General features: G+C 41.2%; 1 protein-coding gene across 3 annotated transcripts in view; it reads left to right on the top strand.

The window, feature by feature from the left end:
• The window catches only part of TTC13 (tetratricopeptide repeat domain 13), a 135,333-nt gene that overhangs the window by 80,337 nt on the left and 36,681 nt on the right, over window positions 1-18,315 (top strand). For all 3 annotated transcript variants that reach the window (XM_069769128.1, XM_069769130.1, XM_069769131.1), the window contains exons 14-18: window positions 6,521-6,653; window positions 10,068-10,160; window positions 13,715-13,798; window positions 14,474-14,558; window positions 15,833-15,939. In XM_069769128.1, coding sequence (XP_069625229.1) covers window positions 6,521-6,653; window positions 10,068-10,160; window positions 13,715-13,798; window positions 14,474-14,558; window positions 15,833-15,939 — 502 coding nt within the window. The remainder of the gene's footprint in view (window positions 1-6,520; window positions 6,654-10,067; window positions 10,161-13,714; window positions 13,799-14,473; window positions 14,559-15,832; window positions 15,940-18,315) is intronic.

Raw genomic sequence — 18,315 nt, 5'->3', positions numbered from 1 at the left:
TAGCTGAAGAGCCCGGCGTTGCCTGGGCATAGTAAATATCTGTGGTTAGTTATAGCACCTCACTTCTCTTATTTTCCCATCACGCCTCTCATTTTCCCAATCACATCTTTCATTTTCTCCCTCACATCTCTCATTTTCTCCCTCACTCCTCTCATTCCCCCCTAACACTTGTCATTTCAACCTCACATCTGTCATTTTCTGATCACTCCACTATTTTTCCTCACTCCTCTCATTTTGCACTCACACCTTTTCATTTTCACCTCACACCTCTCATTTTCACCTCATCACCTCAGTATATACATGTTTGTCATCTCCCTTATATATAGTATACATCTGTATGTCATCTCCTGTATATAGTATATACCTGTATGTCATCTCCCCTGTATATAGTATATACCTGCTGTGTCATCTCCCCTATATATAGTATATACCTGAATGTCATCTTCTTCTATATATAGTATATACCTGTGTGTCATCTCCCCTGTATATAGTATATATCTGTGTCATCTCCTCCTGTATATAGTATATACCTGCATGTCATCTTCTATATATAGCATATACCTGTATGTCATCTCCTCCTGTATATAGTATATACCTGTAGGTCATCTGCTCCTGTATATAGTATATACCTGTGTGTCATCTCTCCTGTATATAGTATACTAGATTGTGGCCCGATTCTAACGCATCGGGTATTCTAGAATATGCATGTCCCCGTAGTATATGGACAATGATGATTCCAGAATTCGCGGCAGACTGTGCCCGTCGCTGATTGGTTGAGGCAACCTTTATGACATCATCGTCGCCATGGCAACCATTATGACATCTACGTCGATACTGTGCCTCGACAAATCAGAGACGCGGGATGTCTACGTCCTTTATGACATCATCGTCACTGTGCCCGTTGCTGATTGGTCGAGGCCTGGCGGCCTCGACCAATCAGAGACGTGGGATTTCTACGTCGATGCTGTGCCGGTCTCTGATTGGTCGAGGCCTGGCAGCCTCGACCAATCAGAGACGCGGGATTTCCAGGACAGACAGACAGACAGACAGACGGAAAAACCCTTAGACAATTATATATATAGATACCTGTGTGTCATCTCCTCCTGTATTAGACCTCGTTCACACGTTATTTGCTCAGTATTTTTACCTCAGTATTTGTAAGCTAAATTGGCAGCATGATAAATCCCCAGCCAACAGGAAGCCCTCCCCCTGGCAGTATATATTAGCTCACACATACACATAATGGACAGGTCATGTGACTGACAGCTGCCGTATTTCCTATATGGTACATTTGTTGTAGTTTGTCTGCTTATTAATCAGATTTTTATTTTTGAAGGATAATACCAGACTTGTGTGTGTTTTAGGGCGAGTTTGTCAAGTTGTGTGTTGAGTTGCCTGTGGCGACATGCATGTAGCGACTTTTGTGAGATGAGTTTTGTGTGGCAACATGCGTGTAGCAACTTTTTGTGTCGAGTTGCATGTGACAGGTTAGTGTAGCAAGTTGTGTGCAGCAAGTTTTGCGCATGGCGAGTTTTGCGCGTGGCGAGTTTTATGTGTGGTGCCTTTTGAGTATGTGCAAGTTTTGTGTGAGGCAACTTTTGCATGTGTTGCAACTTTTGTGCATGTGGCAATTTTTCCGCGTGTGCAAGTTTTGCGTGCGGCGAGTTTTCCATGAGGTGAGTTTTGCACTTGTGGCGAGTTTTGCAAGAGCCTAGTTTTTGCATGTGGCGAGTTCTGCGTGTGGCGAGTTTTGAGCGGCGACTTTTGTGTTTCGACTTTTATGTGGCGAGGTTGGTGTATGTGTGGTGAAATGTGTGCTGAGGGTAATATGTGTTCAAGCACGTGGTAGTGTGTGGCGCATTTTGTGTGTGTGTGTGTTCATATCCCCGTGTGTGGTGAGTATCCCATGTCGGGGCCCCACCTTAGCAACTGTACGGTATATACTCTTTGACGCCATCGCTCTCATTCTTTAAGTCCCCCTTGTTCACATCTGGCAGCTGTCAATTTGCCTCCTACACTTTTCCTTTCATTTTTTCCCATTATGTAGATAGGGGCAAAATTGTTTGGTGAATTGGAACGCGCGGGGTTAAAATTTCGCCTCACAACATAGCCTATGACGCTCTCGGGGTCCAGACGTTTGACTGTGCAAAATTTTGTTGCTGTAGCTGCGACGGTGCAGATGCCAATCCAGGACATACATACATACATACACACACACACACACACACACACACACACACACACACACACACACACACACACACACACACACACACACACACACACACACACACACACATTCAGCTTTATATATTAGATTATCTACCCTTAAGATAGGTCATCAATCTCTTATGGATTGGGGCCCGACACCCATCACCCCAGCTGATCATCTGCACTTGGTGTCAGCGGCTGCCAGCCGAAGCTGCTCAATTGTGGAGCAGCGCCATCTTCTGATAGTGGCCGCGGCAGAGTACTGCACATCCACCTCCTATTGAAGTGATTAGAACAGCTGATCAGCAGAGGTGCCAGGTGTCGGGCCTCGACTGAACAGACATTGGTCATCAATGATAAAGTAGTGGACAACCTCGAAGTGTGTGGCCAACTAATGGGGTTGTTTGCTTGGTAAGTTCTTATTTGTTAGAAGGTTCCCTAAGCTAATCACAAACTTTCCCCCTGCTGGGACCCCCAATGTAATCTGGGGGGAATCCCGGCAGTAGAATATTCCGTTTGCCTTCAGCAGCATAACTGGGGATTCTAAGCGTTACCGAAAGGCTGGAATTTCAAATCAAGTGTCATCTGGGTCAGATCTCGGGAGTGTGACCCATGTTTTACACTTCTATACCTTTCTAAACATTTTATTTTTTTTCCACTTCATTCTTTCTAACCTTCATAAGCTTTTTGCTTCTTTATAAAGGGAATGTAACATAAGAAAATGACTTATTGTTTAAATCAGATTTTTTTTTTATGTATTTTTTAAAACATGTTGACAATGTTTTTTGTTTTTTTTTTTTCTTTTTTTTTCAAATCGCCATCTGTATTTCAAAAAGAAAAAAAAAAATCCGTTTTCATACTGACCACTAGGGCTGTTTTAGACTCACATTTTTGTTCTTTACGAATGACTTTTAGCAGTCTCACAACTGATCTACCAATCACGACAGGCGATGTCACCAGTCCTCTTAGGCCTCTTTCACGCTTCAGTTGTTTGGTGTCAGTCTAAAACCGCCATTTTCCTCAAATAACGGATCCGTCAATTTTTTTTGACGGATCCGTTATTTTCCCATAGACTTGCATTAGCGACGGATTGTGACGGATGGTCGTCCGTTCCATCCGCCATGCGACGGATCCGTCGAAATTTGGCGGACGTTTTCTGAAAATAGACGGACATTGAAACGTTTTTTGTCAACGCCGAAATGGCGAATCATGACGGATCCGTCGCGTCTGCCATTCCATAGAATGGCCGCCTATGGGCGACGGATCCGCCACAACCGTTTTTTCGGCGGATCCGTCACCCCAATCCGTTTTTTCAATTGCGCATGCTCCGAAAAGTAGATACTCTTCCTAGACAACCCCCAAGTAATGGATCCGTCAATAAAAACGGATCCGTTAGAACCGTTTTCTCAACAATTGTGACAGATCCGTCAATCCGTCACTATGTCGGTAGTGACTGATGCCAAACAACTGAAGTGTGAAAGAAGCCTTACTCCTCCGTCTGTACCTTATACACATGCTCATTAGGTGCCTCAGTACAAAAGATCTGTGTCAGGTACTATACATGTGGATTTCCTGATATGGGAAGAATTAAGGCCCCGTCACACATAGCGACGCTGCAGCGATACCGACAACGATCCGGATCGCTGCAGCGTCGCTGTTTGGTCGCTGGAGAGCTGTCACACAGACAGCTCTCCAGCGACCAACGATCCCGAGGTCCCCGGTAACCAGGGTAAACATCGGGTAACTAAGCGCAGGGCCGCGCTTAGTAACCCGATGTTTACCCTGGTTACCATCCTAAAAAGTAAAAAAACAAATGCTACATACTTACCTACCGCTGTCTGTCCTCGGCGCTCTGCTTCTCTGGTCTGGCTGTGAGCGCCGGGCAGCCGGAAAGCAGAGCGGTGACGTCACCGCTCTGCTTTCCGGCCGATGTGCTCACAGCCAGACCAGAGAAGCAGAGCGCCGGGGACAGACAGCGGTAGGTAAGTATGTAGCGGTTGTTTTTTTTTAACTTTAACGATGGTAACCAGGGTAAACATCGGGTTACTAAGCGCGGCCCTGCGCTTAGTTACCCGATGTTTACCCTGGTTACCAGCGAAGACATCGCTGAATCGGTGTCACACACGCCGATTCAGCGATGTCTACGGGGAGTCCAGCGACGAAATAAAGTTCTGGCCTTTCTTCCCCGACCAGCGACAGCACAGCAGGGACCTGATCGCTGCTGCCTGTCACACTGGACGATATCGCTAGCGAGGACTCTGCAACGTCACGGATCGCTAGCGATATCGTCTAGTGTGACGGTACCTTTAGTCTAAAATGGCCCCAGTGGCCGGCCAGTGTGAAAATGGCAAGATTTGCAAGATGTTGATCAGAAAAATTAAAACAAATACATTTAGTATACGGTAAACCTGGTTTAAACAATGGGTCATTTTCTGAAAAGTTTTATCATAATATAAATTGAAAATGTATAAAAGTTTCTATTCTACTCAGTTCACCACATTTTTTATTTCCTAACTGTTCCTTCTATACAACAGATCCTCCTGTCCGTTTCTCTACTTTCCTCCCAATGACTTTCCGTTTGAGCATCGCAGCATGCACTGTGGATTCTCAAATGGAACGTCATCAAGGAGCTGGCGCAGCGGTCCCTGCTATTGATTAGGGAGATCATTAGCTATTAGGCTTTGATTAGGGATATCATTAGGCCTCTGGCATTGATTAGGGATATCATTAGGTATCTGCCATTGATTAGGGAAAAAGTAGGTATCCGGCATTGATTAGGGATATCATTAGCTATTAGGCATTGATTAGGGATATCATTAGGTGTCTGCCATTGATTAGGGAAAAATGAGGTATCCGGCATTGATTAGGAATATCATTAGGCGTCTGCCATTGATTAGGGAAAAATTAGGTATCCGGCATTGATTAATGATATCATTAGGTGTCTGGTATTGATTAGTGATATCATTAGATGTCTGGTATTGATTAGGGAAAAATGAGGTATCCGGCATTGATTAGGAATATCATTAGGCGTCTGCCATTGATTAGGGAGATCATTAGGTGTCTGCCATTGATTAGGGAAAAATTAGGTATCCGGCATTGATTAATGATATCATTAGGTGTCTGGTATTGATTAGTGATATCATTAGGTGTCTGGTATTGATTAGGGAAAAATTAGGTATCTGGCATTGATTAGTGATATCATTAGCTATTAGGCATTGATTAGGGATATCATTAGGTGTCTGCCATTGATTAGGGAAAAATTAGGTATCCGGCATTGATTTGGGATATCATTAGGTATCAGGCATTGATTAGGGATCTCATTAGGCGTCTGGCATTGATTAGGGATCTCATTAGGCATCTGGCAGTGATTAGTGATATCAGTAGGCATCTGGCATTGATTAGGGATCTCATTAGGCCTCTGGCATTGATTTGGGATATCATTAGGCCTCTGGCATTGATTAGGGATATCATTAGGCCTCTGGCATTGATTTTGGATATCAGTAGGCATCTGGCAGTGATTAGGGATATCAGTAGGTGTCTGGCATTGATTAGGGATATCATTAGGCATCTGGCACTGATTAGGGATATCATTAGGCATCTGGCATTGATTAGGGATATCATTAGGCGTCTGGCATTGATTAGGGATATCATTAGGCATCTGGCATTGCAATCATTCTCTACAGCTTCTTTTACTGCCAGCCCCTGATGATGTCCCCAACAATGGCAGTGAAAGAAGCAGATGGGAGTGACTGCACCAGCTCCTTGACGTTCACTCGTTTACAGGGAATCGGTCATGTCTAATAATGCTATAAACCTGCATGATTGAAAGAAAAAATAGTTAATTTTCTCCTAGTACCGCAGCCAGACCCTTCATAACTGTATTAACAAGCAGATTAAAGGGGATGTACAGAGAAAAACTACTAGTAAGATTCTTCAGTTTCGGTCCCAGAAGCGTCGGTCATTGACTACAAGTATGTAATTATGTAATAGGCATACCCTGGGCATATTCCGACGAGACTGCATTGAGCGAGGCCAGAAACACTTGCAGTGAGCGACGCTGCTCCTATCTAGTCGGATTGAGTGACTACAAACTTGTAGTTTTAGACTGGACAACCTCTGTAAACCTATATCTGCAGGTTAATAGCATTATTGGACGTGGCCGGTTCCCTTTAAGTCTCAAACGCTTATTTTATCACTACATTCTGTCCCATTCTATTAACCTCTAACGCTCAAAGTGAATAGATGGAAGCATGGAAACCTTTTCTCTTGTCGCCTTGGGAAACTATTGATCTATGTGTTGTTGTTCTAGCTATGGGGTTAGCAGCTCTGGAAGTCATGCAAGCTGTCCAGAAGACGTGGACGAACTCGAAAGTGCGACTAAATGGGAAAACCAGGCTCATGCAGTGGAGAGATATGTTTGACATTGCTGTTAAATGGAGAAGGTATAAATGACCAGAAACTTAATGTTCTATCAAACTACATATGTATTCTCAGAGTCCAAACCATTAGGCGATATCCATTCCACCGTGTTTCACTGCCGTTGTACGGACCAATATGCCTGTTCGTTCAGGACAGGAGAGCCACCATCAGTCCAAGCATGAGGGTCCCTACATAGGTCATACAATGCTGCATAAATGACTGATACATTTGGTTGTATTTATCTAAAGCTTTGTAGTTTTATTATATTAGTCTATCTCTCAAACACTCCCTGGGCAGTCTGGAATGGATCTTGCATAACAAACTAAATTGCATCGCTGGCGTCATTACTACTTGTTTTGTAAACTGACTGTTAGCTCCTATGGTGAATAAGTAAAAGATTGATCTGAAAGGCTGACATTGGAGAGACATTGCTCTTCCTCCTTTTTAAATAAATTATTTGGAAATACAGTACAGACCAAAAGTTTGGACACACCTCATTTAAAGATTTTTCTGTATTTTCATGACTATGAAAATTGTACATTCACACTGAAGGCATCAAAACTATAAATTAAGACGTGTGGAATTATATACTTAACAAAAAAGTGTGAAACAACTGAAATTATGTCTTATATTCTAGGTTCTTCAAAGTAGCCACCTTTTGCTTTGATGACTGCTTTGCACACTCTTGGCATTCTCTTGATGAGCTTCAAGAGGTAGTCACCGGGAATGGTTTTCACTTCACAGGTGTGCCCTGTCAGGTTTAATAAGTGGGATTTCTTGCCTTATAAATGGGGTTGGGACCATCAGTTGTGTTGTGCAGAAGTGTGGTGGATACACAGCTGATAGTCCTACTGAATAGACTGTTAGCTGCTTTTTTCTTGCCATAATACAAATTCTAAGTAAAGAAAAATGAGTGGCCATCATTACTTTAAGAAATTAAGGTCAGTCAGTCAGTTCGAAAAATTTAAAGTGTCCCCAAGTGCAGTGGCAAAAATCATCAAACGCTACAAAGAAACTGGCTCACATGAGGACCGCCCCAGGAAAGGAAGACCAAGAGTCACCTCTTCTTCTGAGGATAAGTTTATCCGAGTCACCAGCCTCAGAAATCGCAGGTTAACAGCAGCTCAGATTAGAGACCAGGTCAATGCCGCACAGAGTTCTAGCAGCAGACACATCTCTACAACAACTGTTAAGAGGGCCTTTGTGCAGCAGGCCTTCATGGTAAAATAGCTGCTAGGAAACCACTGCTAAGGACAGGCAACAAGCAGAAGAGACTTGTTTGGGCTAAAGAACACAAGGAATGGATATTAGACCAGTGGAAATCTGTGCTTTGGTCTGATGAGTCCAAATTAGAGATTTTTGGTTCCAACCACCGTGTCTTTGTGCGATGCAGAAAAGGTGAACGGATGGACTCTACATGCCTGGTTCCACCGTGAAGCATGGAGGAGGAGGTGTGATGGTGTGGGGGTGCTTTGCTGGTGACACTGTTGGGGATTTATTCAAAATTGAAGGCATACTGAATCAGCATGGCTACCACAGAATCTTGCAGCGGCATGCTATTCCATCCGGTTTGCGTTTAGTTGGACCATCTTTTATTTTTCAACAGGACAATGACCCCAAACACAGCTCCAGGCTGTGTCAGGGCTATTTGACCAAGAAGGAGAGTGATGGGGTGCTATGCCAGATGACCCGGCCTCCACAGTCACCAGACCTGAACCCAATCGAGATGGTTTGGGATGAGCTGGACTGCAGAGTGAAGGCAAAAGGGCCAACAAGTGCTAAGCATCTCTGGGAACTCCTTCAAGATTGTTGGAAGACCATTCCCAGTGACTACCTCTTGAAGCTCATCAAGAGAACGCCAAGAGTGTGCAAAGCAGTCATCAAAGCAAAAAGTTGCTATTTTGAAGAACCTAGAATATAAGACATATGTTCAGTTGTTTCACACTTTTTTGTTAAGTATATAATTCCACATATGTTAATTCATAGTTTTGATGCCTTCAGTGTGAATGTACAATTTTCATAGTCATGAAAGTACAGAAAAATCTTTAAATGAGAAGGTGAGTCCAAACTTATGGTCTGTACTGTATGTGGAAAGCGGACACAAATGGCATTACTTTTTTATTATTATTAATAAATATATATATATATATATATATATATATATATATATATATATATATATATATATATATATATTTGAACGGTGTTTATTAAGGTTTTCTAATAATTGCCTTTTAAGATTGATCAAAGTCCACTTGCTGCCTCAATGCTGCCATCAGTACATTTTCTGCATAAGGTGTAGACTTTATCCAACTAGCAATATTTGCTGTCATCGTCCGTTCCTGAAGTCAAGAATATTCTAAATGTTCAACTAATCAGCAGTTTGGTGACCTCAATTTGAGCAATGACACTTCCATTTCGCCTAACGTCAGTTGTTTTGGTCCGTATTTATGGGTCCCCATTTGCTTTTGTGTCTATCAATGGAATTGTGGAAATTGTCTTTATCTCTTGCATTATTATATTTAAATATTTACCAATTATAGATTTAATAATACATTAAAGTAAATCAAAATTCTATAGCAAGTTTTTATTCTATTCCTTTTTGGAAGGTCTCTCACGCTTTCTATATAGTATGTTAGAACATTTTCTGGTAGAACGTTAAACAAAAAGAGAAAAAAAAAATGTTATGACTGGTTCAGACGACACAGTCTACGCTCTAAACAACCAGCCGACCATGCTTCCGTGTGCACAGAATGATCATGGCTATGTTTTGTCTTTTTTGTTGTTGTTTTTTTTTTCCTTAAAGCCAAACTAAAAAAATTAATGAATTATTTAATGAAGATGTGCAGTGTATCAGCTTATCAAAACCTTTAAAAGCAATTAGAGAAGGCAGGCCGATGCTCATTCACATATCTGACGGATATGCCAGTATTACTCCTGAGAATTAATAAATCCGCCACTAGATGGCACTACACAACAACCGATTAGTGATACAGTTTACAAACAAGATTCCATAATATTTTGCTCCAGAAATGTGACAATTTGTAATTCCGCTGCTAGATCCCCCGAAGCAGTGTTGTTTGTATATCTATCAATGTGCAACATAAGAAACCGTTCATGTAATCATTACTAACCGCCTTCAGACATGAGGATAACCTGAGCGCCAGCCTCCACCTCATATCCCAAAATATATTTCTCCCCCTGGCTGAGATAAGAACGTGTTCATGGGTAAAAGCGTTGATTCTGATGATAATTTGGAGTTCATCCCTCTAAATGTCCCTTTAGTGTTTGTATAATGTCATGCTGCCTCTTTATTCTTGCTGTACTTGCTGATATTGTAGAAATGAACCATTAAATTTCTGAAAAACAACACTTCTCTATAGACCACAACCTACATCTTATAGGTAATTGACGAATCTGCGCTTTTTCACTGGCAGGATTGCTGACCCGGACCAGCCAGTGCTTTGGTTAGACCAAATGCCAACGCAGAGTCTCATTAGAGGATTCAATAACCACATCAATCTCATCCGGTAAGTGCCAAGCCTCCGAATACAGACCTGCTAGAATGGCAGCTCATTGGTTTACCACACCTATAGATTTGGCCTAAGAGGTCATTTCTTCTGGAGGTTCATTAAATCTTGCCAGGGTTGTCCTTTTTTTCTAGTATCTCAATGTGTCACTCACTTTGTTTTGATATTGATTGCAGCGGAATTGGGAATAGGAAATCCATGAACCCACTGATGACATCTGCTTCACCTTTTTAATGGTGGTCATCAACGGGCTTTATTCCACTATGTCAAAATTGAGATCAGTGCTATAGAATGAAAGCGCTAAAATCGCCATGCCCCAGCTGTCAACCTAGTCACGTCATGGGTGGAGGGTGTGATGGGCATGTCAACAGAAGTGACAGCCGTGACACAGGGCTGTGCTCTCCACATCTCCTCTTGTGATTTTTGAATCCCCTTAAAAAAATACAGAAATGTTAATATATATTTTGTTTTTGTAGTTCCTTTTTTTTTTTTTTTTTAACCCAACCTAGCCTGTCAGCGAAGTTTTTGTTTTTGGCATTATTTTTTTTTCCTCCCCTTCGTCCTAGAGCTATAACTTCTTTTTTGGGTGCTCCAACTAGTTATGAGGGCTTGTTTTTGGGGGGATGAGTTGTAATGATTCCAAGCATGGTGAAATCGAGAACAAACTGCAATTCCTCCATAGAGTTGGGGTTTTGTTTTTACGGGGTTCATTTTATGTAAAAATGACTTGTTGCTGGGCTTCACAAGAGTACCAACTTGTTAGGCAAGGGGCATTTGTCGGGCAATGTGAAGCACCCCACGATCACATCATGGGGGCCTCATGCTCACCGTGCGCTAAAATTGCCGCTGTAAGAGATTAATAGCTACACTTAAGGGGTTAAGAACAGTGATCAGCTCTAATTGCTGCTGTTGCAGGCAGATGTTGGCTGTGTAAGGCCGGGTTCACATTGCGTCAATGGCAATGTGCTGACGGCATCCGTTACATAGCGGCACTAACGCTATGTAACGGATGCGTTAGCGCATTCATTGACTGTCATTATGTAGCTCAACGCTAACACATGTCATAATTGGCATGCGTTAGCGATGTGCCGTCATTCTGTGACTGACCCTCAGCTGCGGTCTGCAGCGTTTCGGGGTCCGTCACCGCTAGCGCAGAACGCGATCTCTAAAAGGCACTTGCGTTGTGCAGTCTATTTAACGAAAGCGTTGAACGGACTGCACTTAACGCAATGTGAACCTGGCCTAACACTGGGAGCATCTGCAAAGTATGGTGCATGCTCAGCTCCTGAGTCCGCTCGATACTTTCACACTCTAGGTATTAGGAAGGAGTTAAGGCCCAGAATGCATGCAGTGGGAAGGGGTTAATGATTTTATAAACATTATTTTATTTTCTTTTTATTTTTACTATTCTGTATGTCTGTTATTTCATAGTTGAGAATGAAATATTAAAATTTGTATTTGAGAAATGGTCTTCGATTTGTCAGTCCAAGCATAGGTTTTTTATATAAATCCACATAAACTGTTGATAGACTTTTAGAAAGAAAAACATTTTTTTGCATTCCCTCCTTCATGGTAATTTGGACAGTACAAAAACTATATTGTTCTCTTTGTACTATCGAAATAATGTACTACCGTGTAGCATTTTACATCAGCCAGCCATAGGCAGAAGGAAAGCGGTCATATCAATGGCTGAAGCTTGTAGTTGTCAGGTGTTCTGATACGCTGACCTCTGGTAGGTCTCGGTCAGGTACGGATTTTGGCACTGTATTCTGAGCAGGTGTGTTTCACTTCCAATATTCCACCAGGACATTATCACATTCTCACTGCGTAATTTTAATAGATCATATTTCATTATAGTAACACTTTTTGAATATGTTAATGGTGCTTGTACAGGACAATGCTGACCGCAGCGTGCTTCATGCACAGGTATCATGATATCTGTTCTTTCAGCATTTCTTAGCTTTGATGATTGGCCCGGTTTTGGGGGACAGTTTAATGAAGTTTCTAAATAATACTGCTCTAGTGTTATAAACATGAAATTAAATTTGTAAAATATGGTTTAACAATCTTAATAATGTGCCGTGCAAATCCTCGTGACATTGTTACACTTTAAAATGGGTAATTTTTTTTGTAGAGCTTTACACATTTTTATTGTTAATTTACTTCCACAATATAAATTCTGAAACAAAAGCATTTAAAAAAAAAAAAAAAAAAAATCAACATTGTAATTTGTTTTTCCTATACTACTCATTGTGGGATAAGGTACAAATATTGATCTTTTGGAATAAATATATTAACCATAAAGCTTGTGCACACGGTCTAGAACTCTAGGTGAGTGCTTTGGCAAAAAAAAAGTTGCCAAACCCTTTAGGGTATTTGCACACGTATTCTGGGTCCACTGCGGATTTTTCTGCAGCGGATTCCAGCAGATTTGATAAATCCGCAGTGGAAAACCATTGCGGATTTACTGCGGTTTTTCTGCGGTTTTCACTGCGGTTTTACAACTGCGGATTTCTATCGGCGCAGCTGTAAAACCGCTGCGGAATCTGCAGAAAGAAGTGAAATGCTGCGGAATGTAAACCGCTGCGTTTCCGCGTGGTTTTTTTCCGCAGCATGTGCACAGCGTTTTTGGTTTCCCATAGGTTTACATTGAACTGTAAATGCATGGGAAACTGCTGCGGACCCGCAGCTGCGGAAACGCTGCGGATCCGCAGCAAAATCCGCATCGTGTGCACATACCCTAAAAACTCCTGTTCTCTCCGCTTCCTCTCTCTTTTCTCTGTGTTAAAGGGACACTGTCACCTGAATTTGGAGGGAACAATCTTCAGCCATGGAGGCGGGGTTTTTGGGTTTTTGATTCACCCTTTCCTTACCCGCTGGCTGCTTGCTGGCTGCAATATTGGATTGAAGTTCATTCTCTGTCCTCCGTAGTACATGCCTGCACAAGGCAATCTTGCCTTGCGCAGGCGTGTACTATGGAGGACAGAGAATGAACTTCAATCCAATATTGCAGCCAGCATGCAGCCAGCGGGTAATGAAAGGGTGAATCAAACACCCAAAAACCCCGCCTCCATGGCTGAAGATTGTTCCCTCCAAATTCAGGTGACAGTGTCCCTTTAAAGGATTGAAGCAGGAAGGAGAGGGTTGTGCATTGAAGTCCACTGCATGGAGAGGAGAGGATCTTAGGGCGGGCAGAGAAAACAGGTTTCAGAATAGGAGGAAATAAGTGCAGGATAGAAGCTGTGCTGATAGACTTACTGTGTTGGCTAATTGTGGATACAGACAGACCTCATGTCCAGCCTATATTACAGAAAGAGATACTCTCAACAAGAAAATGACCTGAAACTTGGATCAGGCTGCAGAATTCATAAATGGGTTCTAAACATTTAATAAAACAACTGAAGATGGCAGACTGAAAGTTGGCTAATAAAATTGTACTAGGTTGTAAAAATAATTTTTCTATGTCAAAGGTCTCAATAGCTTCTAACTTTTAAAAGACAAGTAGGTGTGACAGTCTTATGTAAACCATTAATTCATATTCATAATTTTCACAGTGGTCAGGTAATCAATATGCGATATCTGGAATATTTTGAGAAGATACTCAGTTTTATAAAGAATCGGATAATGATATATCACAGGTAAATATTTCATTTGTGCTTGTCAGCATTTGGAATCTTATAGTTATAAGTGTTAAAGAGAAGCTATCCTCGGAAAATGATATATTGTTTAAATCCACTGTTTGTTACATGTATTAAAAAAAAAATTTAAATCAGCACGTGGCAATGGGTTTTCTTGTGGTGGTATGTTTTTTGTGTTTTTGGATGGTAGGTAGGGGTGTGGTTAAAAAAAAATAGTAATCTTGCATTTTTCACTGGGTCTTTTTAGACTCCTAACGATCAAATGAGGGGTTACAATGACAGGTCCCACCTGCTTTGACTATTGATAACACAGTATCCACCAATCACAGCAGGCAATTTCACAACTCCCACTCCCTTCACAATGATTTTTGCACACGTGGATTAAATGCTCCGATAAAAAAGATAGGGTCAGAGGTCTGATCATTGTCACTAATGTAGATATGGATTTATTGTAAAAAAAAAAAAAAAAAATGGCCCCAGTGGCCAATGTAAAGATTTCAGGAGTTCTTTTAATTTTTTTCCCCAGTAAAAATTAGAAGACTTTTAACACAAAAACTGGATTTAAGCTATAAGCAATAGTGTTGAAGTGTTGGCAATATTCCCTTCATGGTAGAATATGGTTTCCTTATAATTTCTTAGAAAATTTAAATTACCTTCAAATTTGTTATATTTTAGTGCCAACAATCCAAGAGGTCTTTCAGAAGTCAAAGATGCATTAGAAAAGGTCCATAAAGTAGAAGACCTCTTGCCAATCATGAAGGTAACATTTCTCCTGTTTATTCTTTGCTGCGACACAGACTGCCAGAATTTAAAGATCCTGTAATGGATCCCGTATGTGAAGGCGATGGAAGAAGGCAAAAACCTGTGCACTGGATGACCATTGAAATCTTATTTGTTGTTGATTAAATTAAAATCATCAAGTTTTTCATTAGGGTTATGTAAAATGTGGGAGAAATGTTAAATAATGTCATTTGGTGGTGTAAAGGGGATTCTCTTTTTTAAAGTTATTTTTGGATGGACGTGAAGTGCCTATTGCTGCGTGAGTTTGATAAGAGCATGCTTTTTGTTTATCTGCTCATTACTAATCTATCTTTATGCTAAGTCTTATGTGACAGTCTGAAAGTAATCCGCTGCCTTCACGTCTTGTCAGGCAAGGAATCACTATATTACAGGCTGTTTCACATTACACAAGTCTGTGGTTTAAAGGGATTGTCCCTTCCTACGAATCCATCTTGGGGATGCATCACCCATAGTCAGAACAGGACGCACACTGCCAAAAACAATGGCAGCCTATGCGCATCATGTAATTCATTCTGCCTGTGTAAACAGGCTACTAAACAACCGCCAATCTGTAAATGATTACCAATAAGCAGTCGTTTTTAGTGCCACTGGTCGGTTTTGTAAACTGACTCTAATCCTTTAAGCCAGAACTTGCTGAACTGTGGCAGAGAAGGAGTAATAGGAATTTATGCAAGCTTTTATTTATTTAAGTTTCTTACTGACAAATTTATTAAAATAAAAAGTTAATATACTCTTCAGTTAGATTACCATTTTATAATCTTATCCATAATAGCTAATAGAGTCATAGCAGGAATATAAATCTACAATGCGATATATAAATTGCCAGCCTCTAGTCTTCTTATTTAATTTCCCTAGCCTCCAATATAAAAAGGGCAGTCAGATGCCTGTTATTTGGCCGATTATGGAATTGGTTTCATTAGAATTGTTCCTTGCATATGTTTTGATGCCACTAGAGGAAATTGTTTTTTTCCATCAGTTAAACTTTCGTGTACCCTATCCTCATTGATTGATTGATTTCTTACTCTATCTTGCTTGAAAAAATCTGAAAGTTTTTTTGCTTAATTTGATTGTTCAAAATTTGCAAAACTTAATAAAACTTAGTTCTTAAAAAAAAAAAAAAAAAAGTTCCTTCCTTGCAGCCTGCAGGAATTTGTAAAAACATAAGATGAAATAATTTAAGATTAAATTAAATCTGCCTAATATGCTATTACTCATCTTACTTTTTGAAAACAGTTAAACAGCAAAACGAGAGATGGATTCACAGTGAACACAAAGGTTCCCAGCCTAAAAGATCCAGGGAAAGAATTCGATGGATTCACAATAACAATAACAGGAGATAAGTAAGAGACATCTTTTTTGCATGTGAACCTCTTTTATTTATTTTCCCTGATGCATTCTTTTATTCTTCTAACTATATCTTTTAAAAGTTTGTGCACCCTGGTCAAAATTACTGTTCTGTGAGATTCCCGGGTCATCTTGCATGCACTGTTATTTTGAGGTCTAGCCACAGATTTTCAATGATGTTCAGATCAGAGGACTGTGAGGGCTATTGTAAAATGTTCACGATCTTTATCCATTTGTAGAAGCCATCCTCTTTTCATCTTCGGCTTTTTTTAAGGGATGGTGTTAAGTTTGCATCAAGAATTTGTTGAAATTCCATTGAATCCATTCTTCCCTCTACCCGTGAAATGTTACCCATGCCATTGGCTACGACAAAACACCAAAGCATGATTGATTCACCCCCATGCTTCACGGTTGGCGATATGTTCTTTTCCTCAAATTCTGTGCCCTTTTTTATCCACACATACCTTTGATCATTGTGGCCAAAGAGTTCTATTTTAACCTCATCGGTCTACAGGACTTGTTTCCCAAGCATCTGGCTTATTTAAATGTTATTTTGCATACTTCTGACAATGAACTTTATGGTGAGGACGCAGGAGAGGTTTTCTTCTGATGACTCTTCCATGTAGGTCATATTTGTGGAAGTGTCTCTGGAAATTTGGTACATTGTTCTACTTTTTAGAGTGTGCTAAATCTTTCTGAAGGTCTTTTACATTCAAGCAGGGGTTTTGATTTGCCTCTCTAGCAATCCTACAAGCAGCTCTCACTGAAATTTAGCTTGGTCTTCCAGAACTTATCTTGACCTCCACTGTCCCTGTTAACTGCCCTTTTTTAACTACATGTCGAACTGAGGAAAGGGAAACTTGAAAACGCTTTGCTATCTTCTTATAACCTTCTCCTGCTTTGTTGGGTCTCCACCATTTTCATTTTCAGAGTGATAGGCAGCTGCTTAGAAGAACCCATGGTTGCTGTTTTTTGGCACAAGGTTAAAGGGACTCTGTCACCTCAAATCGGCAGGATATTTCAATGATTTTTTACCTGTCCGATGGGCGGCGTTTCATCTTCATTTCTCCACCCTGTCCGTCCCTGTTGTACGCAATATGTTGGTGAATTAGAGTACTTGTGCTCCATAGTTGAGTTGACGCGTGCGCAATGCAGTCTTCGGTCACGCAAGCGCAGTATGCTTTCCCCAACTGCGGGCAAAGCCCTAAAAGCATTACTGCACATGCGCCCGCGCACTATGTCCCGCAACACAGCAAAATACTTCCGGGACATAGTGCGCGGGCGCATGCGCAGTAATGCTTTTCAGCTTTGCCCGCAGTTGGGCAAAGCATACTTCGCGTGCGAGACCAAAGATTGCATTGCGCACCCGCCAACTATGGAGCTCAAGTACTCTAATTCACTAACATATTGCGGGTCAACAGGGACGGACGGGGTGGAGAAATGAAGATGAAATGCCGCCCATCGGACAGGTAAAAAGTCATTTAAATATCCCGCCAATTTGAGGTGACAGAGCCCCTTTATAGGAGGCTGGCTTTTTATAAAGCTGGGAAATTTGCATCACCTGGCCTTTCCTAACTATGATAGTGAGCAAGACATAACCCCAACAGGCTAATTAAAGTTATTGAAGCACACAAATTGCCAAGAATGCCCAAACTTTTGCATTGGCCTATTTTTCTTTTTAACATTTTTAAAATGTAAAAAATTACAATGTATTTTTTGTTGTTGCTTAAAATACCAAGTAAATGTGTCAGCTATAACTTTAGCTCTTTTTGGAGATCATTACATCTTCAACTTGCTTAACTGTTCACAATAAGAGTAATTTTGACCAGGGTTGGACAAACTTTTACGTGTGGGTGTTTTGTGTGGGAATCGATGGATATGGAGAAAGGATGTCAGTGTCTGCCTCTAGTTCCCTCCTCACTAATGGGTAAAATCTGTATTTAGTGACTACAAATTGTCCAATCAGTTGAATTGAGAATGAAAGTTCAGTCCTGGAGGAGAAAGAAGCAGATTTTTATATACAGTAACATTGAAATGACAATTACTCTTTAAAGGGGTTGTCCAGGACATAGTTTTCAAGCAAATAGTAAAAAACACAGGCAGGTAGTTACGAACTTCCTTTCTGTTCTGCCCGTTGCCAGCTCTGAGCGATCACAGACCTCTCCTGTCAGCGGTTCAGCTGCTCCACGTTAGCAGAGCAGCTCTTGTTCTTCCAGTCTGCTCTGTCGAATGGGTGTGACTGCCAGCATCATGCTGATTGACGGCTGGCTTCCCGCAGTTATGCAGCGGGGAGCTGGCTGTTAATCCGCAGTCACGCCCCATGAGCTGGGCAGAGAGGAAAAAGACCGCTCTTCTGTCAACGCAACGTCGGT

This window comes from Ranitomeya imitator, chromosome 5 (genome assembly GCF_032444005.1).
Source record: "Ranitomeya imitator isolate aRanImi1 chromosome 5, aRanImi1.pri, whole genome shotgun sequence".
Classification (NCBI taxonomy): domain Eukaryota; kingdom Metazoa; phylum Chordata; class Amphibia; order Anura; family Dendrobatidae; genus Ranitomeya; species Ranitomeya imitator.
The sequence above is the reverse complement of the archived record's forward strand: the minus strand, read 5'-3'. Positions and strand labels throughout refer to the sequence as shown.